We start from the raw sequence: 22,066 nt of genomic DNA, 5'->3' as shown, positions 1-22,066 counted from the left end.
CAGGGAAAAGAGTAGAGAAAATTTCCGGTTAATTCCAGCAGTTTGATGGAGCCAAGGGCTCCATTTAGATTTCTCTGCTCTTTCAGCTGTAAGTGGAATTTTCATTACAAAATGGAGGGAGGGAGGAAGAGGACACTTTGAACTCATCATGGTCTCTCAAAAGTTCGAACTTGCACAAGGGTTATCACTTCTACCAGGAAACTGACAGCTCATTCATTTTCAGTAAAAGCAGAGAAATGTAAAGTAATGCGGCAACTGGGCAAGTTTACAATGTGGTTAGTAACTCCCAACAAACAACAAAATTTTTAAAAAGAAAGGAAGGAAAAAAAAGAAAGGAAGGAAGAAAGAGAAAGGAGAATGGACTCAGTAGAAATCGTTTGAAATGACTGCCATCATGTTGGAAAAGAGCACAGCTCCCTTTCTTGGAGTTGTAGAGGGCTCTGGTAAGTACACCAAGTGAGCTATGTCAAAGAATTTTCTAGAGATTAGAACTTGGAACTCAAATTTGATGGTCAATTTTAAATAACTGGGCGGTCAATTTCAAATAACAGTGTAACTGCAGACATCAATTATTAGTAGGACTCCAAAATGAAAGAGAAGACATAATTCTAATGGATGATTAATTTTTAAAAACTGGATGCTACCAGCCATGCTTTTTCTTCTCAGTGATGGCTTTATTTCATCCATAGGTCAGCAGAATAAGATCAAAACCATGGTTAAAACTCCCCTTTGAAATGACCCCCTTGTGGTCCATTTTCATCAAAAATGATATGTTTGATTAAAGTATCACTCACACCTAGTGAAGACAGAGAAAGGGCAGGCTTTTAGATTTTATACATATTCCAAAGGCTCTATGCTACTGAGAGTAAAATATTTTCATTAAATGGTAATGACCCAATATCCTATCATGTACTTCCTACCATCATACACATCAAAAATCTTTCATGTGTATAAATCAACCATTTGAGTGCGGAAGAAAACCTCATTCTTACAGATCTTAGAAGTCCACAACAGCCAACTCTGAAGAATGGGGAATACATGAAGATGATCAACCCATTCCTGAGATGCCACCAGGTTTGAAGGCCTCAGAGGCCCAAACTCTTGGCTTCATGAGGGGGTGAGTTTCTTAAATCAAACAAACCATTACTTTTCTAGTCCCAGTAGCATGAGCTTTCCCATTGTGACCATCTACTGAAGGAGAGTGTCCTCAAGGCTGCCACCCCGACCCAGCTCCTTTGCATCAGCTCAAATACTTAGCCTGAGAAGAAATGCTGACCCATGGCTGAAATCTGTCACTTTCCACAGCAGCACTCAACAAGAATTGGGACAACTGAATAGCAAGTTTTCATGGGGACCTTGTTGCTGCTTTGATCTCCAAGAATTAAAGTGGAAAAAAGGAAACCCCTTCATGGAATCCAAGGAAAATTGCTAATCAGCTCTGCCTGTAAAGTCCCAGAAGTGAACTTACAGAGTGAAGGCCACAAGAACAAGAGGGCTGATTGCCTGATTTGTCATCTTTTATGGTTCAGTGATTGTTAGAAATGGAAGGGACCTTCGAGATGGTCTAGTCCACCCTTCATTTGACAGAGCCAGAAACTGAAGACTAAAAAGGGTAAAGGACTTGCCCAAGGAAACACATTAAATGACAGAGCCATGACTGGAATCCAAGGCTCCTGACTCCTAGTTCAGGGCTCTTTCCATTGTAACAAGCTGCCTTGAACTCAAAACCCATTACATTTCTTCTCCTTGCTGCCTCCCAACTCTCATCTCTGGGCAATATCCACATTTAAAAGCAATCCTGTTTACAGAATTAGTCTTGAACTCAGATTGAGTTAAGAGGAAGAGGGTATTAGTCCCTGGTCCACAGTAGGCTCACAAAATTTAAGGGTTTATCTACCATTAACACCATCTTTTTTTAGTTGTTTATTTTGGCAATCTGCTTACAGGTGTGAGGGTCCATCTCTACCCTTCTAAATTATGAAGCACTGAGTTATGACTATGGCCTTCATTTTTAAGCCCTACGAAGTTGTAAGTATGCTCAGATGGTAAATATAAAAAATAAGCTAAAACACTATACCAAACCCCAATTTCACTGGCCTGATTACACACCGTAGTATTTACAGAATTGGAAATTAAATTAAGCTTCTCTCACACTAAATAAATAAATAAATTGTTGCAGCCTGAATGAGTTAACCCTGGGCCAAGAATAGATGACTGCATCAGGAACCAGGCATTACTCTGTGTTACAACAAAAACAGTTTATTTGTGATCCTTGTTTTATAGTCTATACATCCTTCACAAATTTAATTTTACATAATCTGAGACTTCATTTAAAACAAAGTTTGAGCGGCTAGTTTTTCCCTAGAACAGAAGGGCTGGTATAAGTTATTATCGGAAAATGAGGTAACGTTTCACAGAACTGGGTGGTTTGTTTTTTGTGGGGTTTTTTTTTGGGGGGGGGTGAGGGAATGGAAGGTATATGTATACTTTTTTCAAGTTTTAGAGAACTAAATTTGCATTTGTTAAAATCAAAAAATCAAAAGTAGGAAAAGATGTTCTTTACAAATCATTTTTGCGCAAGTTATATGTTCAAAGGAAACCGGATAAAAAGGCTTGTTCTCTCTTCTAATATTCGGGACTGGACTGGATTGTTGCTCAATCAATAGGAATTAGCTTCAGCCATTTGCTAAAAGAATGAGTAGTGGGGAACTGGATAGGTTGGGAATTTCATAACGGGCAACAGAACCATTCTCTTGGGTAAACCTACAGAGAGAAGAAACGGAGAGGACTCCAAATGAGTTTAACAATCCAAAAATCAGGTTAAAAAGTCTTAACAGTAATATTATTATCCCTTTCCAGATTAGTCAGTCAATGCATTTGGTTTCAAGAAAGGTCCAGCAATTGGCATCACCAATTATTCTTTTGTTATGTATGATACTTTGCCTGACAAAAACTGCTTTAGGAAGGCTCTTATCTACCCCTTTCTCCCCCCTCTCCCAAAACACTTAGGTAAGTGATCTTACTATGAATAACCAAAGATCAAGGGCAATACCTTTGGGTTGCAATTCGGAAATGACTTTCAAAATACAAATGGTTTTTCTCAAAAGTTTGGTGGTGTGTTTAATGAAACCAAAATAAATTGTTAAAGTCAAGCCCAACTCTGCTCTCTGGGGATCAGCCAACTGGGAAAATACTGAAATAAAGCCCCAAGCAATAGAATTCTTAACACAAGTGGGGGCAATATAATGGCAATATTGGCATGGCAAATCTGGAAAGATTTATGGCTTGCTGAATTTCATGATTAAATCAGTTCTTGTGGCCTCGCAAACTTCTGCATACTCAGATAGGGTTTGAAAATCGGCTCCTATTTCTGTTCGCTCAGATTTAACCTATATAGAAATCACAAAGCAGCAACAGCAGGTATTTTCAGAGCACCAGATGATCAGAGGAACGTTTCCCAACATGCAACAGCTTTACAAAGGCCAAAAGACATGTTTCCCTTACAGCCAAAAGAAAGCGCCATTTAAGTAGTTTTGCATCACAAGAACATTTCTTTAAAAAAAACAAAAAACTCTTTATGTGGAAAAATGGGGGCATCTAATATCACACAATTTTGAAGTCAGTTATATGGGACAAAGAGGATGGGAACATTTGCAAGTCAGGTTCTATATGGACAGAAGCACGGTGTTAACAGAGGACAGAGAATAGTGATTAGGTAAAGAGCAACTGGAAGGAAACAGGAATGTAGTTTGGACACAAGATGCTACTGGTATAAAAAAGTATGTACTATCCCTATACTAAGTGGTAATCATTCAGTTTGTCTTTATATGACTGGTTTAAGAGTACAAAGATCTAGAGTCAAGTACTAGGCTCTACCGCTTACCAATAACATAGGGCAAATTACTTACCCTCTCTAAACTCAATTTGATCATCTGTAAAATGGAGTAAGATTACTTGCCCTGATTTTGCAAGGGTATTACAAGGATCAAATGAGAATGAATACATTTAATTTTGAAACTTTCTGTTCTCATTAATTACTACTTCTAATTTCCAGCAGAGCATAAATAGAAGAAAATTTTAAACCAGACAGACAATGAGATTCAAAAATTTAAATTTAGAGAGAACTACAGAATTTTTAACTGTAAAAAGAGAATCCATGAATTTAGTATATTAATTTCTGTACCCTAATCACCTTTTCTCATTTATCTATGTTATAATTTGTTCTGCCCTTGAACCAGCAATATGGTATAAGGCAAGGAAAAAACTCCAAAAAAATACTTATTACATACCCTAATTTGGCAGGAAATAGGAGAATGAGAACAGGAATCTTAAAAATATGAAGCAGTTATCACAGGGCTCTATACATAATATACCAAATAAATGTTTATCAAAATGAAATATTGAATGTTAAAATTTTTATTAGAAAGAGCTCTAGGAAAGCAAAAATTCATCTACATGTATCTCATTTGATCCTTACAAGAGTTAGCAATTCACTTGGTAAGTATTATCCTCACAACTCTTTAAGGTCAGTCATTTTATCATCACCATCATCATTACTGTTATTATTCCCATTTTACAGATGACAAAATTGAGATAGTTATAACTAGAACCAGAACTCAAACCCCAATCTTCTGACTCTAAGACCTTTTTTTTTTTTCTTTCTTTTTTTTTTTGCACAGGGCAATAGAGTTAGGTGACTTGCCCAGAGTCACACAGCTAGTAGGTGTCAAGTGTCTGAAGCCAAATTTGAACTCAGGTCCTCCTGAATCCAGGGCCAATGTTTTATCCACTGCACCATCTAGCTGCCCCCAAGACCTTTTCACTATGTATAATGTGTGGCAAAATGATAACTGATGACTGAAGGAACATCTAAAATTCACTTTGGCTTTACAATATCCTGCCAGGATGCAAGTCTTTCATTTTATTAGGAATATATGCTAATACAACCTCCTATGACAATTATAACAGGATTAATAAGCAAAGTTTCCATTTGACAGTAGTTTAAAGTCAAAAATATAAAACTGGTATATGCAATGAGAGAGTATAGAAGGAATAGCTCCAAGATAAGGATATTACTTAAGATGGCTTCTAGAGATTTTTTCCTGTCACCCTAAATACACTATTCACTTCTACATATTTTCACTCTCTTTCTCTGTCTCACTCTCCAGGAACAAGGAGAACAAATCAGGGCAAATGTGTGTGACCATATTACTGACTCCAAAACGTTCTGCCTCCATTACCACATAAACCTCATTCAAAGTTACCAAAAGAGCCAGGTGGACAAACTCATGATTGGCTATTGGAGTCTTTCTACTGCTCACTCAGTGGTGCGAGAAGATTCCATCCAACCATCTGAAATCTTCCCTAGAACTGCCAGGTTCTCTTTAGTACAGCCAGTCAGTAAGATTATTGAGAGTTAGAAAGGACCTTAAAAACCATCGAGTCCAATTGCCTCATTTGACAGATGAGGAAACTAAAGCCCAGAAAGCAAAACTGACTTGTCCCGTGTCAGAGGATGATTTAGTTAAGAGCCAGATTTTAAAATCTGAGCGTCCTTGGCTCCCAAGACAGAATGACTTCCACTACACTATACTATCACCCTATTCTCTAGCCCTTTAATCTATACTGGGATTTAATTCCCAGTTTAGATTGTAGAGCAATGAATTCCCAAGGCAACACATGTGGAAGTGAAGGGATGGATACTTTTGCTATATGATATTTATTGTACATCCCTAACTCTTAACAGCAAGGTTCAGTGTTATTGCTAATTACTGTTAACTACAACTGAGAACAGCCTATCTAATTTGCACATCCCCAAAATTCAACCCTATATCAGATAATGCTTGTGGCCCTTAGGTTGTCTTTGAATGGAGTATAAATTGGCTGTAAGGAGAACTCCTTAAAATAGTCAAATTCAATATGGTAAGAAAACAGGCAGTTAGACAAGCAGTCCTTCAACAACCAGGAAAAGCAACAAAGGAAGGAAGCTACTCCAACCAAACCAAGAACCACAAGGTTATGGCATTGTTCAGAGTGAATTTTAGTGTGGTCACCATACTAATTGAGTTTCTTAGGGTCCCTCTAGTTAATTGATACGAACCCTGAAATCAAACTGGAGTTTGAACTGCTGGGATAGAGTCAGGAATGGCAGAGTTCAGTAAGAGGTTGTACATACCATAGGCTGGAGCAGCTGTGCTATAGCCATAGGGTGTGCCGTAACCTAGAGCAAACAATGAGATAAAAGATCAAGGCTTGAAAAATTAAAACACCTGCACTAAACACTCAAAAAATGGGCTAGCGAGTCCACTAAAACACAAAACATCAGAGTTGCAATGATCCTTAAAGGTTGAAGTATCTTTAAAACATGTCAGAGCTAGAAGGGACCTGAGAAAAATATCTGTAATAGTATTGATTCTCACCCCTCTATGTACAGGTTACAAATCAAAATGCTTGACCATATACCTGGGATGGAGAAAGAACAATGATTATCACACCCATTTTAGCAGTTGGGGAAATTAAGAGTTAGAGAACAAAAATGATTTGCCCAGAGACCCTAGTATGAGTCCTAACTAGATCTGCCATTTACACTCTCTAAGGTCACAACAATCACATCCCATCTCTAAATCCCAGCTTCTTCATCTATTAAAATGATTGGGTTGGACTACACAATAAGATTTAGAACCAAAAAGGACCTTTAGAGATCATATAGTCCAGTCCAACCATGTCATTTTACATATAAGGAACCTCAAGTCCAAAGGGGTTTAATTATCTGCCCAAAGGAGCAATCAAAAACTGAACTCCTGTCTTACAGCTCAAATTCAAATTTTCACCATACTGTTCTCTCTCTATCCCTGGAAGAGCCCTTAGAGTGCTAATGGTCCATGCCATGTACAATCTGTGACAGAACTGGGCTTATATCCCATGTCTTCTTTCTCCAGGTACAGGACTCCTTACACCATGCTAGGCTCTCTTATTAAGTCAAAGATCAGCAAAATAAATAGTAGAGCTAATTATAGTCTATAAACTTCTATTTAGGGTCTCAAGAAAACCAATATTCACTTGTAAGTACCTGTGAAGGACAACAGCAAGTATACCACTGATACAAGGAAACTAAAAATGAATTACTCAGTGAATTTAAATCTAGAGAAAGGAAAAATAATGGTAGCTGATATTTACAGAAGCCCATTCACATCTATTTCTCATCTGACTCTGGGAGAGGGGCTGGACATGGTTTTATTATTCCTGAATCAGAGATGATAAAACATCAGAAAAGATTAGGGGATAGAGAACAAGAAGGAACTTGAGAGATGACAATATAATCTTCTCATTTTGACAGATGGAGAAATTGAGGCTGAGAAAGAAACTGACTTATCCAAGGTCACACAGGTTTTATCACACATGTATTAAAAGAGCAGATGAAATTACTTTTCTAAGATCACATCACTGACTGATACTAACTCAGGTCTTCTCACCTCAAGTTAAAGCTTTTGCCTCTACACCACAGACTTTACCCAAGGTCTTTAGGCTAAGTCATTCTATTTCCTAATTTTATAATATGGAAAAACATCATGGAAAAGGAAACTACAGATCTTAGACTCAGTGAACCTGAATTTCAATAATGGCTCTACTTTAAGACCTTGGGAGAGTCATTTCAATGTTAGGGGAAAAGATTCCTCATCCATAAATACCAGTAATAATAGTAAGGCAGGCAGTTGAACAAGGTAGTTGTGGAAATCAAATGAATCCTATGTTAGACTGGTTTATCAAAAAGTGCTATATAAATTTATTATTAAAAGGGACATCTCTTCACCATAGGCTCACTCAAGCAGTGAACATGAATGGTAAGCATGAGAAAAAAAAGTCAGAAGAAACAAAATAACTTTAACAAGAGAAAGTCTAGCTTTAAAAGTTTAAAATATCAACTCTGGTAAATACATTATACATCAATTACTATGTAGTTATTTTCCATTACGTTGGCATGGCAGTCAATGAAGATACTATTCAAAGTATGCCAGCTTCCATTATGAAGCTCTTAAAAAACAAACAAACCAGGGCAGAAGGAAAAATTAACCGAGCTATAGGAAAAGATGACAAACTCTGTTCTGAGGACTTGGGAGACCATGGGTCTAAGCTAAAATCATTTTCCTGATACTTATTAACTGTATAAAACCACAGATCTAAAACTGGAAGGGACCTTCTTTAAGGCCATCTAATCCAACCACTCATTTTACAGATGAAGATAAACTCAGGCCCTACTCTCACTTCCCTCAAAAAAATGCTGTCAGCTCCTTTTTAGGAGGAAATGTGATCCCCAACAGTTATCTAATAATGAAAAACAATAGTTCCTCAAAGATAATGGCTAGATAAAGCTACATAAATGGAAGTGTCAAGATGAGAAAGGATAGGGGCAGCTAGGTGGCACACCAGCCCTGGAGTCAGGAGTGCCTGAGTTCAAATCCGGCCTCAGACACTTAACACTTACTAGCTGTGTGACCCTGGGCAAGTCACTTAACCCCAATTGCCTCACTAAAAAAAAAGATGAGAAAGGACATACATACATCACCTACTCTAGTTAGCTCACATGTGAAATATGTCCAATTGCAACTGCCACAATTTTAAGAATGGCACTGAAGTGCTCAAAAGGGGAGAAACTAGGATAGTATAGGGTCTGGTAACCATACTATATGTATATTGGTAACAAAGGCTGACCTTTACATAGTACTTTGTATTTGAGATAATGAAAATAGCAATGAGTTAGGGGACAACTTAGGTTCAAGTCCCACTTCCTGGATGGGACCCTAGGCAAGTTATAATCTGAGTGTCAGTTTCCTCATATGTAAAATAGGAAGCAGCAATATCAGCAGCTGTTTACATAAGACTTATTTCAGAAGAATACTGTTAGTAAAGCACATTACAAACCATAAAATGTTAGAGGAAATGAAATATTATGATCATCAATTCAAAATATTGGGGGATAAATGGAAAGCGATGATTACTATCTTCAAGGATTTGAAAGACTGAAGGATAGAACTAAGAAGTTACAGGAAAGCAGATTTCAAAAGAAAAAACAAAATCAGAGAACCAGCATGGACCTTAGAAGTCATTTAATTCAACCCCCCTAATATGCTCAAGAACATGGCCCTAACAAGCAATAAAAAAAAATGCTCAGAACATGGTCTTCTCATATTTAATTTTAACTAGCTCTAGTTCCTCTAAATAACCTATTACACTTAACCCCCATTGCCCCACCAAAAAAAAAAAAATAACCTATTAGAGAAGGGGGAAAAAACCCTAAAAAGGTGCATATTACAGGGTGATTTTATGTTAATTAGTTTATAAACATTTTATCACTCAATAAACATTTATTAATTGCCTACTAAGTGAATGGCACTATGCTATAAGGTATGTACTGAGGATACAAATACAAAGAATGAAACAATCCCTATTCTCAAGACAGAGGCACAGTCTAATTGGGGAAACAAGTACATAGAAAAGTATAAGCAGAATAAACATAAAATACAAAATAGTTTAATTTAAACAAGGTAGTTTAAGAATGAGGGTAATCAGGAAAGGCTTTGTGTAGAAGGAAGGGAGGAATAAAATGAGCCAGGAGTAAGCAGAATCTATTCCAAGTATTTGGGGGTTTGGGGGGGGTGGGGGTGGGGAGCCTGTGTAAAGGTATGGTGATGTAAAGGAGAATGGCACATGTGAGGAAGACAAAGAAGACCAGCCAGTGTGCTTGCATCATAGGCTACAGGAGTAATAGTGTCTCCAATGAGGCTGGAAAGATGGGGGGGGGGGGGGGGGGGAAGGCTGCGCACGCGCACAGGGGAGAGTGCAGCACCAGGCTAAAAAAGGCATTAAAAACTGAAGGAGGGCAGCTAGATGGCACAGTGGATAGAGCACCAGCCCTGGAGTCAGGACTACCTGAGTTCAAATCTGGCCTCAGACACTTAACACTTACTAGCTGTGTGACCCTGGGCAAGTCACTTAACCCCAATTGCCTCACTAAAAAAAAAAAAAAAAAAATGAAGGAGTTTACATTTGATCCAAAGAGAATAGGGAGGCACTGGAATTGACTGAGCAGGGAAAGTAAAACAATCAAACCTGGGTTTTAAGAAAATCCTGTTGGTTGCAATGTGGAGGAAAAACTGGACTGAGGAGAAACCGAAGCAGCAGAACCAATCAGATGACTGCTGCAATAATTTAGGTAAAAGGTAACAAGGAAATAACAATGAGCAGGAAAGGGATATAGAAATGGCAAGACCTGGCAATCAGTGGGATGGGACAGATAAGGGAGAATGAGGAGTCAAGCATAATGCTGAGGTTATAAACCTGGGAAACAAGAAAAATGGTGATGCCTTTAACAAAATTAAGGAAACATTAAAAAAAAAAAAGTGGGTTTTCGGGGAAAGAAAATTAGTTGTTTTGGACATGGTGATTTTAGTATGTCTCCAGGATATAATTAGAAGTGACCAACAGGCAATTATTGATGCAGGACAGAAGCTCAGAGGAAGAGATTTGAGGCAAGTATACAGATCTGTGAGTCATCTGCATAGAGATTATTATTAATCTAAAGGGAGCTGATCAAGTCCCCAAGACCACGGAGACCAATGAGAGAGCCTTAGGGAACACCCAGTTAGGAGTCATGACATGGAAGAAAATTCAATAACAGAAACAGAGTAGTGGTCTGAAAAAGTTAGGGGGAAAAACAAAGTTAAACAGCATCATGAAAACCCAGAGAAGAGTACTCAGGAGAAGAAGGGAGTCAACATTGTCAACCGCAGCATATAGATAGGTCAAAAAAGATGAGAATCAAGAAACTACCATTAAATTTGGCATTTATGAAATCACTGGTAACTTGAAAGAGAATAGTTTCAGTTGAGTGATGAGATTAGATGCCACAGTATCAAGGGTTAAGGAGTAGGTGTAGGAAAGAAGAAACGAAGGCAAGTATAGACAGCTTTTACAGGGAGGACACAGAATGAGGGGTTGATAGGGTCTAGCATAGATTTTTTTGGGGGGGGTGGGGGTGAGGCAACTGGGGTTAGGTGACTTGCCCAGGGTCACACAGCTAGTAAGCATCAAGTGTCTGATGCCGATTTTGAACTCAGGTCCTCCTGAATCCAGGGCTGGTGCTCTATCCCCCTGCGCCACCTAGCTGCCCCTCTAACATAGATTTCTTTTTTTCTTTTTTCTTTTTTTAGTGAGGCAATTGGGGTTAAGTGACTTGCCCAGGGTCACACAGCTAGTAAGCGTCAAGTGTCTGAGGCCGGATTTGAACTCGGGAACTCCTGACTCCAGGGCCGGTGCTTTATCCACTGCGCCACCTAGCTGCCCCCCCCCCCCGCCATTCTTTAAAAATCTATGTTGGGGGGGCAGCTAGGTGGCACAGTGGATAAAGCACCGGCCCTGGAGTCAGGAGTTCCCGAGTTCAAATCCGGCCTCAGACACTTGACGCTTACTAGCTGTGTGACCCTGGGCAAGTCACTTAACCCTCACTGCCCTACCAAAAATAAATTAATTAAAGAAAGGTGGGAAATCTGAGAATGTATGAAGGCAGTAAGGAAAGAACCATTAAATATAGAGAGGTTTGAAGGAAGAAAAGAGGGAATAGGAACATTTAGAGGAGGAGAGAGAGGTTGAAGACAACCTCATTATTGGAGCCCAGCAAAAGGAGGAGAGAGTAGAGTGACATCAAAGAGTTTTGAGATGAAAATAAGGAAGAGGGAGTTCGTGGGCAATGGCCTCAGTGTTTTCTTCTCTTGTGTATCTACAGGCAGCAATGCACTGCACCCCAGATCTGAGCACAAACCCAGGTCTTCTACTTACTAGTCATGTGGCCCTGCATTAATCATTTTACCGTTCCACCAGTTTCTTCAACTGTCAAATGGGTTTAGTGTGAGAAATGTGACTTGTAAACCATAAAGTATTAGAGAAATGGGAGGTTTTTGTTTGTTTTTTAACATCCCAAAGACAGAAGGGGGTGGGGGGGCTGGCAGGGGCGGCAGTATATGGGGATTAGTTTTCGAAGTTCACTTGAGAAAAGAAGTCAGACCTACAAAGTAGGCAGCTAGGCCTGGAATCAGGAAGAAAGTTCAAATCTGACCTCTGAACAAGTTAATGTGACCTGTGTTTCTCAGTTTAACCAACATAAAATAGGGACCACAGACACAACCAAATGAAATAGTATTTGTCAAGTATTTGTTAGAGTGCCTGGCACATAATAAGCACTTAATAAATGTTCATGCCTACCCCACCCCAAATATGGTGTCCTACCTGGAGCTATGTAACCAGGAGCAGCTGCAGCGCCAACAAAAGCTCCTCTTGCAAGGGTTCCTCTTCCTCTCCCCCGAGCTGCCTGGACAGCTGCCGACACAGCTGTATTTACTACACCCTTGGCCTGTTACCAATAACACACTCTTTATTACTTATAGAAATTGGAAATGTCATCGTCTTACCTCTTTAATACTTATATTATACACACACCGAAATACTTTAAAAGACCCAGTTTCATAAAGTTACATATGCCTTCCACCAAAACAAATCCCAATCCTCCTATTTCACCACCACATCATCTATATCTATATCTATATCTATCTATCTATACGTATAGATAGATAGATATAGATATAGATATTTAGTGAGGCAATTGGGGTTAAGTGACTTGCCCAGGGTCACACAGCTAGTAAGTGTTAAGTGTCTGAGGCCGGATTTGAACTCAGGTACTCCTGACTCCAGGGCCGGTGCTCTATCCACTGCGCCACCTAGCTGCTCCTATCATCATATATTTTTAAAACTTGTGGTCACCAATTTTCTGGTGCTGAACCATTTGACCATTGGCTAGACAAGTGCCTGGATGATGAAATCTGTCACTGGGCCTCAGATTCAAAGTCCTTCAAGTATAAAAACTGCTAGAGCTTGTACTCCACTGGCACAACTTTCATGTGTATAAGCCCAGTGTCAGCAAATATTATGCCTATTGTCCAAGGACAAGCTGAGATAAATACAAAAGCTCACCATCAGAAAGCTGGGACATAGAAATTCATGAAAATCTCTAAGGTAGGTGTAGAGAGAGTTGTGATCTGTGTCAGTAAAGGTAGCATCCAAACCGATATGGATCTTTGAAGTATTAAAATAAAGCTAATAATCCTATGGAGTTCAAACAATGCTAGTTTTTATTGCTTTTCTCATACAGTGAGTCTGGTAGCTAAAATTAATAAATACATTTAAAAGTTCTACTATAACATACTATATCACAAAAGAAAAGAACCAGACAATTCATCAAAAGTAGACCAACCCATCACCAGGTTACCTCAATATATATTTGGAAAAAATATAACAGCATCAAAACAAAGCCCAAACAAGCCTTTGGGAGGAGTTTGAAACCATTGTTATTAAAAATTATTTTAAGGTCCTCTACCTTTGGAGACCTAAATTTAAACCCCAGCTCTAAGAGTAACAAGGATATACAAGCTCTGGTAGGCCATACCAAGTCAGAAAGTCAGAAAGATTGGGGATATATAATATGATAGATTACTGAAAACCAACCTAGCTAAGAGCAGATATTAGCCATCATAGCATATCCCCCCAAAAAACCAAAAATCAAAAACAACAACAAACCACCATGTAAACCTGCTAAGTTATGAAGAGGCTGATTTGTGTGGTGGAATGGGGGACCCATACAAGAAAATCTTAAAATCTCTTGAAGAAATAATTTGAAAAAGTCAGTGCCTAGCACTGGTCCCTAAATTGCTACTCAGCAAAATTTGGCAAATTAAAACAAAATTTAAGACTATAAACCATACCTGAGGAATAATCTTCTTTTTCTTATTATTTGCTGCATTGGGTCCAGAAAATAGTTTCTCCAGGGCAGCTAATGCTGCACTGGCTTTTGCTACCTTCTTATTTGGACCTGCACCACGGAATTTCTGTCCATCTACTTCTACCTGAAATAAAAAGTTGCACTTTTACCCATATTTTAGTTCACTAATATTTTTAAATAGAAATACATTAAATTTGGGGGGAAATTCTGCCCCCTCTCCCCAATGCCAGGACATGAAATTATCTAAGTGTGCAAACAACAGACTCCACAAGGAACATAAGTTAAAAGGTGTTCCCTCCAAAAGTTACTCTCACAGTTGGTCAGAGTCCAGTAGATTTTTCCTCTGATTTCTATAAACTATTTGACCATCTTCCCTCCTCCTTTTATCTTTTTTTCTTTATAAGAAAGGATAAAAGGAAAGCATTTCTTGCTTTCACCCACAACTTCTTAAGCCCCAATGGTAATTGGCATAAAGTAGAAACAAGCAAGAAATATATTCATAACAACAAAATAAGGGAAACAATCAGAAAATCTCAAGAGATACCTATAAATGTTCTCTACAACATCCCAGACAAATGTAACAGGAGAAAACTCCACACTGCCTGAGGCAGCCCATTCCACTTTGGGGCAGATCTTGTAAAAATATTTTAACTAACTGGGCCTAATCTGTGGATTTTCAACTGGCTGTCTATCTAACTGCTATTAATTACCTAAGCCTCTCAGACTGATAAAAAGGATTAAAATGCCTCTTTTAATTAAAGCAAATATGGGGTTTTACAAGGATAACAAAATTAAAAAACGACCAGTGAATTTCTACCAATGAACTCTCCACTTTCTCTTTTAACTCTCTTTCCTGCCACTTGCTCTTACTGTTTGCCTCTCCTGCAACTTTCTTAGCGTCCCCCTGCTTCTCCTTAGCATCTCTGTACCAACAGACCTTCTTCTAGCGTCCCCCCTCACTGAAAAGCTTCTTGCTTCACCACTCTGCTCCTTTCTTCTAACTCCAAGCCCCCTTCACTTTGTCAACCCCCCTCACATCTCCTTTTTATTTATTAACCTCCTCTCTCAGGTGAAACTTGGGCTAGCCATGCCCAGGGCTGCTGCCAAGCCCCATGCTGTGCATGGGTGCTAGGAGCTGAGCGAAACAAACTCTAGTGTCTCTCCAGCCTCCTGTGCCCCTTGCTGCTGGGTGGGGGTAGGGGGTTGATCTTTGGGGCAGATCCCCTCAGGGCAGAGGGAGGTGGGGCCTTTCACAGCCATCCCTAAGGCTCCAAGGCCCCCAGGGCTTCTCAGCTGGGGAGCCTGAGGCTAATTTTAACGCCTACAATCTGATTTGTGAAAAAAATTTCTGTATGTCTAGTCAAATTCTGCCTTCCTGCAATTTCTCTTCAATGCTCCTACTTCTGCCCTCTAGAGCAAAGGAGAATCAATCTAGTCCTTCTTCCCCAGGTGTTGCTTCAGCTTATGTAAAGGAAGCAGTAAATTATCTCTCAAATGTTTTCTAGACAAAACATTCACAGCTCCTTTCATACACTTTCTCATCAACCTAGTCATCTTCTTCAGACAGAATATCAGAGAACTGAACGGGATAAGAACCCTTTGAGAGGTAAAAAACTCAGTGATGGGGGGGAGAGCTCACTACCTTACAAGGCTTCCTATTCTACTTTTGGACCCTTCAAAGTTTTATCTTATACTGGGCCAAAAAAATCCTGCCTCTCCTATAACATCTGCCCATTGGCCCTAGTTTTGCCCAAAGTAGGGCAAACACATACACTGCAGACTTTCAATGTACTTTCTAAACTTTATGCCAAGAACCAGACAAAATGCTCCAAATATAAAAGAAAAACAGCAGACCATTACTGCCTTTGCCCTGAATAGTCATCTTTTATTCGGGAAATTTAAAGCCACAACTTTCCAGGGAGACAATCCCTTTGAAATGAATCAAAGGTTGGCTCAGTCCTTATTAACGCACCTCCATAACAAATCGCTTATCATGGCTTCCACCCGTTTCAGAGATGAGTTCATATTTAAGACCTCTTCTTTTTTCATTGAGCTCCATGACAGGGTTTTTACCACTTGCTGTAAGGATAGGGCCCTGAGTTCTTACCTGAAAAAAACAAAAGGAAATATTAACTTGGGGAAATATTACATCATATAAAATTCTAGAATTATGAACTCCCTAATTAACAGTTACTTGTTCTGGGAAAACTTCAACTGCGATGCATGATTTAATGCTAGAAATCAAAATTGTATTGTAAGTACAAGTGTTGTTATGTCCATCACACAGATAAAGAAACTGATTTAGCAGAGACTCTTAATAAATAAATATAGGACATAGGCTGGTTTATTAAGTGATGTCTACATTGCAAAGCAAGACTAAGGCCAGAAATGGAGAAGGAAATAAAAAGCACTGTAAGTGGTAAGCAAAATAACTTGTCCAAAGTCATATTTCTATTTAGACAGGTACAACAGAGTAGAAAGACTATACTGGTCTTGGAGTCAAGAGACCTGATTTTAAATACAGCTCCAAAATGTATTCTCATTGTGAATATAGGCAAGTCCCTTTCCTTTCTGAGGCTCAATTCAATTATCTATAAAATTGAAATAATACTCCCTTCACTACTGACCACGTAAGATTAGAACCCATTCTGTAAAACAAAAGCATGAGAAGAAATTGGAGCTATACTTATTAGTTCAGTTTCCTTTTCTCATCTGGAAAATGGAGATAATAACATGCACTACCTTACCTCACAGTATTACTGTGGTTAGAAGTACTGTATAAACTTTAGAAAACTTTCTTATTTTATAAGGATCTAAAATTTTATTACTGTCTTGTCCTCCCTTTTCCTGATACATTCTTCATAAGTTGCCATGGTTGAATAATTTATCACTATTACTCCAATCTGGTGACAGACCCTCTTTGAACTTAATTAGTCTGATCCTCAGATGATAAACAGATGGTCCATCATAGGACTCAAACTTGAGGCCTTTCCATTTAGTTAACACTTGCCAAAGATTCTAGTCCACTAGCATGATCTTCAAAAACCCAGGGTTACTTCCTCACCATAACAATGCACTGCATCCTTGAAGAAGATTTTAAAGGGGATTCCAAAAACCATAAAGTGCTATCAAAATGTAGGCTATTATTATTAGAGAGGGTTTCTAGACTCCCAAGTCAATGTTCATTTTTAACTACCTCTCCAAACTACTCCATTCTCAAAAGAGAAGAATAACTTTCTTTCTTCTTTTTTTTTTTTGCAGGGCAATGAGGGTTAAGTGATTTGCCCAGGGTCACACACAGCTAGTAAGAGTCAAGTGTCTAAGACTGGATTTGAACTCAGGTCCTCCTGAATCCAGGGCCAGTGCTTTATCCACTGTACCACCTAGCTGCCCCCGAAGAATAACTTTCTAACCACTGACTATACCTAGACTATTCACTAATATCCAGTCCCAGAAGGCATCATTACAATTTCTATTTTTAAAAAGGCTTATAAAATAGCCAAGTGCTACAGGAAAAATTGCACATTATTAATAAAAGGTTCCAAATATATAGCATTAGAGTGAAGATATTATTATTCCATTTTACAGATGAGATAACCAATACTAATACACAACTTGCCATGGTCTACAGCTAACAAATGACAACTCTAATTATCTTTATTCTCCAGACCACAAAACCAATCAATTTAGCAGGGCGCAAAGGTCTCCAATAAAGGGGGGGGGGGGGAGAGGAGGAGGAGAGAGAAGGAGAAAAAAGCAAAGAAAAGAAAAGAAAAGAAAAAAACCAAGGGTCCCTTAATGAGCCAGCTTATGCTTGTTAAATGGCTTGTGCTTACCATAGTCTGGGGAAGAGTCAAAGAAGTCTGATTTCAACAAACATTTCTGCTTCTTTAGCAGGAAGCATTTTTACTTGAGAACATTTTAAATCCAATCACATTTCTAAAATTTGCATTCTAGTTTCTAACATCTTAATTTTTAAAATCTGACAACAAATAATTTGTGAAACTAGGTTTTTATTATTGCCTCTACTTGGATCAAATTCTGCTCCCATGCCTCCATGTGGGGAGGTCATGACCATAGTTTCCTGAAAGATGTGCCACAGTAGAGCAAATTCTGACAACTTCCACAAAATAGGAAAGGCTTCACGCAAAGTTCCAAGAGACTATGCCTGCTATCTGACCAGCATAACTCTAAGTGTGGAGAACCTTCTTATCACTGAATAATGTTTTATGGTCACAAGTACTGAATCTTAAGTTCTGGTTCTCAATCTTTCTTGAGTATGATAACCTCTTTATTAATGTCAAATTTTCATAGATCTTCAAATAGCAGTAGTTATTATAAGTGATGAAAATTGCAATGCTTGGTACACATACAAATTCATGAATCCCTTTTATTAACTCCACAGACCTCCAGTAGTCCACTACTCAAAAGCTAGGAAGCATTCCTGGGGCTGCTATGTGGGGGGAAAAACAGCCATATCATTAAGATCTATCTAATTAAAATATTGCTTTATTATCTTGTCTGCCAATCAAGTCTAAGACTACTTTTCAAAAATGTGCCAAGTTTCAATGATGGTTTTACTTCTTTTTGTTTTGGGGTCTGGGTTTTTTTTTGGGGGGGGGAAGATGAATCCTTGCTTCTTTATGGTTACAATATTGTATTTCATATATTCTTTTGCTTCATAAATGGGGGGGGGCCGGGGCAATGAGGGTTAAGTGACTTGCCCCGGGTCACACAGCTAGTAAGTGTCAAGTGTCTGCGGCCGGATTTGAACTCAGGTCCTCCTGAATCCAGGAGTGGCATTTTATCTACTGCGCTATAAATCATTCTTTAGCTACACTGAATCTAAAACCCAATAAATGTACCCTTATACACATATTAACAAAATCCCTCCCACACATTATGTGGTTCATATTATCACAATCCATATTTGTCTCCCCTTCTCATGTACCACAATTAGCATCTTATAATACCCATATAGTTTTATATAGGAATTTCAGCATTTCAGGATGACACACTTGTTTACTAACCCTTCCCATTCTTGTGGCATCTCCCCAGAGAGATGCTAACTTTCTTTTTTTTTTGTTTTGTTTTTTTTTTTTTTTTTAGTGAGGCAATTGGGGTTAAGTGACTTGCCCAGGGTCACACAGCCAGTAAGTGTTAAGTGTCTGAGGCCGGATTTGAACTCAGGTACTCCTGACTCCAGGGCCAGTGCTCTATCCACTGTGCCATCTAGCTGCCCCGATGCTAACTTTCTTATAGGAAGGAACTATACCTTATATTTCTTTTGTAGCCAGAATGCCTGAAAGAGCTGGACATAGCACACATATCAAAAAAAGTCAATGTCTGTGACTATTGTTGATAATGAATAAATATTCAGTCAAAGCAAAAACAGTACAAATTACCTTCTTTATCTAGACATACTGAAACTGAATTTTCTAAATACCTTAAGTTCAGGGGCAGCTAGATGGCGCAGTGGATGAAGCACTGGCCCTGGATTCAGGAGGACTCGAGTTCAAATCCAGCCTCAGACACTTGACACTTACTAGGTGTGTGACCGGAGGCAAGTCACTTAACCTTCATTGCCCCACAAACAAACAAACAAACAAAAAATACAAATAAATACCTTAAGTTCAGTGAGGGATGGTTTCTGAGGGAGTATTGTGAAATTCCCATATAGTTTTCAATTATAAACCACTTTCTATGTATTATGTGAGTTGATCCTAAACAGCCTACAAAGTGTTATTCTTCCCACTTTATAAATAAGCAAACTCAAGTTTGGAGATACACCTGAGGTCATAGCTAATAAGTTGTAGACAGTTAAGACTCCAACCCTTGTCTACTGAGTCTTAGTCTCATATATAAAGCCAAATCCCTCATTAATATTCATTCTACCTGTTAAGAGTCCCATCAAACGCTCATGGTCAAAGGGTAGGCACTCTGGAGCTAGGGCAAATTCAAACCTCTAAACCTAAAGTTTAGGCAGTCCTCTTTTTATTCAACAAGCCTGTAACATTGGCAATACTGACAGACAGTAATAATAAATCATATTATATAGTACTTTACAAAGTACTTTCCCCACAATGGTGCCATTACTGATTAGGAAATGAGACCATAAGTAAAATGTCTTACCCATGATCACTCAGGCTGTGAATATCAACTTCAGAATTTTAATCAAATTCTCCTAATTTCAAGTCTGTCATCCTTCTTTTTCCACAACACCATGCTATTTCTCCTATCTGTCTCTTAGCACTGACCCGAACTACTCTTTACTAATCACATCACTCATATATTGCAAATATTTCCAATTGACAGTAAACATATAGCTTTTCATGCACCCTTTGTAGATGTTACTGATAAATCTCACACTCCAGTTTTGAATAAAAAACCAACTATACCTCTAAGGTACTGGAGGTTTCGGTTGTAGAATTTCCAGTATTATTGCTTGAGTTTGAAGACACTGTTTCATTTTTGCCTTCATTATCTGACTTTTCATCGGAGCTCATACATTCAATATCTGCATCAAAGCCTGTTGGATAGCCCATTGCCTGCAAAACCTACATGAATAAAAATGAAAACAGTCAAAATCAATACACTTTAAATTAAACTACCAGAGGTCCAAGTATATGGATGAAAGAAAACATGAAATACCAACCACAGTATAGTTCCAAGTTCAACTTTTACTTTTATCTATATAATATTTAGTTCAGTGAAAAAAAAATTAGGTTAATCAGTGTTATACTATAATTAATTATTGTTGGAGGAAGAAAGATAGATACAACTGGAAATTACATGCTAGAGAAATCGGGTAGTCAGACAGTCAGAAATACAATTCTAAAATTGTGTCTATAGTCCCTATTCTATACATTCATGTTTTTAACTATTAGATTCTATGTGAAACCAGATATACACAAATACTTAAACAGTTAAGTGATTTCTCATGAATGTGCTCATATATGACAAAATTTAGGTGGAAAAGTGTTGAGAACATATAGATAACTAAGCTTAATGAATTTACCTTCACTGCTACATGAAGTTTTGCTGTTTTCTTAGATGGTCCTGATGCCTCATATGTTGTGCCATCCACATCTACAGACATTGTGAAGACTGGCGCATGAACAGGGCCAGACTGGGATAAGAGTTTATACTGGAGACCAGGCCTGATCTGGTTTAGCCTCATTAGGGCATTCATTAGATCTATTGCTTTACTGTCCAGAACTAAGGGAGGATGAGAAACAAAAAGGAAAAAGAATGAAAAAAGCCTTATTATCCCCCTGCACACAAAATAAATACATAACCTTTGCTCCAGAAAAGCAGCACCAGTTTTAAAAGAGGGGGTATAAGCATGCCACAAAGTTGGCTAATGATTTGCTTTTACCCCTTATATTCCACTTCATAAAAATGCTAAGCTTCTTCACAGTTCAGCTCAGGTGCCACTCCCTATTTGAGATAAGACTTTCCTGGGTGCCCCCCACCCCCCCAAAAAAGCAAAGAATTTTATTTTGTATACATTTTCGGTACATTTAGGGAGGTGCACATGTTATTTCCCTCAATAGGCTGTAAGCTCTTACAGTCAAAGACCATGTTCTTTTTCGTCACTGTATCCTCAGCACAGAGCATAATGTCAGGTACATAAGAAATGCATCAGAATGTATGCTGACTGGTAAATTCGAAACTTAAGGTTTGGCACTTCACTGGTGAAGGTGCCTACTCCATTATTAGATATCACAGTCCCTCCACAACTAAGTCAACAGTTCCATCAGTGGCTGTGACTGGGAAAAAAAAAAAAGACAATCATGAGGGGGTGGTCAAGTGCTTGATGGTGAAGAGCTTTCTTGACCTTAGCAAGGTTGGCCCCAGCCCACTTTTGTAGGACTTGCCAAAGCACGCAGTTGGCTGGAACAGACTATCTAGAACCCTGAGTCATCTCCACACCACAAGGAAGCATCAGAGTAGAACTTTAATGGGGAAGGTTTGCTCACTATCCTCACTTAATTCAATACTTTAAGGAACTCTCATTACACTGTAGTGGGTTATTCCTTCCATTGACATAAACTGCAAATTATTAAATGGTCTTCATGAAAATCTACCGTTCAAAAGAAAAAACAATTTTCACCAAGTGGTCAACTTTCTTGTGAAAAGCCTCTATACTTTCCTAAGCTGTTTCTCCTTCAAACTGCACACATATAACCTATATCTGATTGCTTACCACCTCGGGATGGGGGAGGGGAGGGAGGGAAG

At 38.6% G+C, this 22,066-nt stretch overlaps 1 protein-coding gene across 1 annotated transcript in view; it reads right to left on the bottom strand.

Moving 5' to 3' along the window:
• Positions 1-2,237: 2,237 nt before the first annotated feature.
• The window catches only part of LOC122742188 (spermatid perinuclear RNA binding protein), a 136,766-nt gene continuing 116,937 nt past the window's right edge, over positions 2,238-22,066 (bottom strand). The window contains 7 exon segments of the mRNA XM_043986254.1: positions 2,238-2,763; positions 6,176-6,220; positions 12,280-12,403; positions 13,809-13,949; positions 15,798-15,932; positions 20,224-20,382; positions 20,844-21,043. Of these exon segments, the coding sequence (XP_043842189.1) occupies positions 2,687-2,763; positions 6,176-6,220; positions 12,280-12,403; positions 13,809-13,949; positions 15,798-15,932; positions 20,224-20,382; positions 20,844-21,043 (881 nt within the window). The 3' untranslated portion in view covers positions 2,238-2,686.

This window comes from Dromiciops gliroides, chromosome 2 (genome assembly GCF_019393635.1).
Source record: "Dromiciops gliroides isolate mDroGli1 chromosome 2, mDroGli1.pri, whole genome shotgun sequence".
Classification (NCBI taxonomy): domain Eukaryota; kingdom Metazoa; phylum Chordata; class Mammalia; order Microbiotheria; family Microbiotheriidae; genus Dromiciops; species Dromiciops gliroides.
The sequence above is the reverse complement of the archived record's forward strand: the minus strand, read 5'-3'. Positions and strand labels throughout refer to the sequence as shown.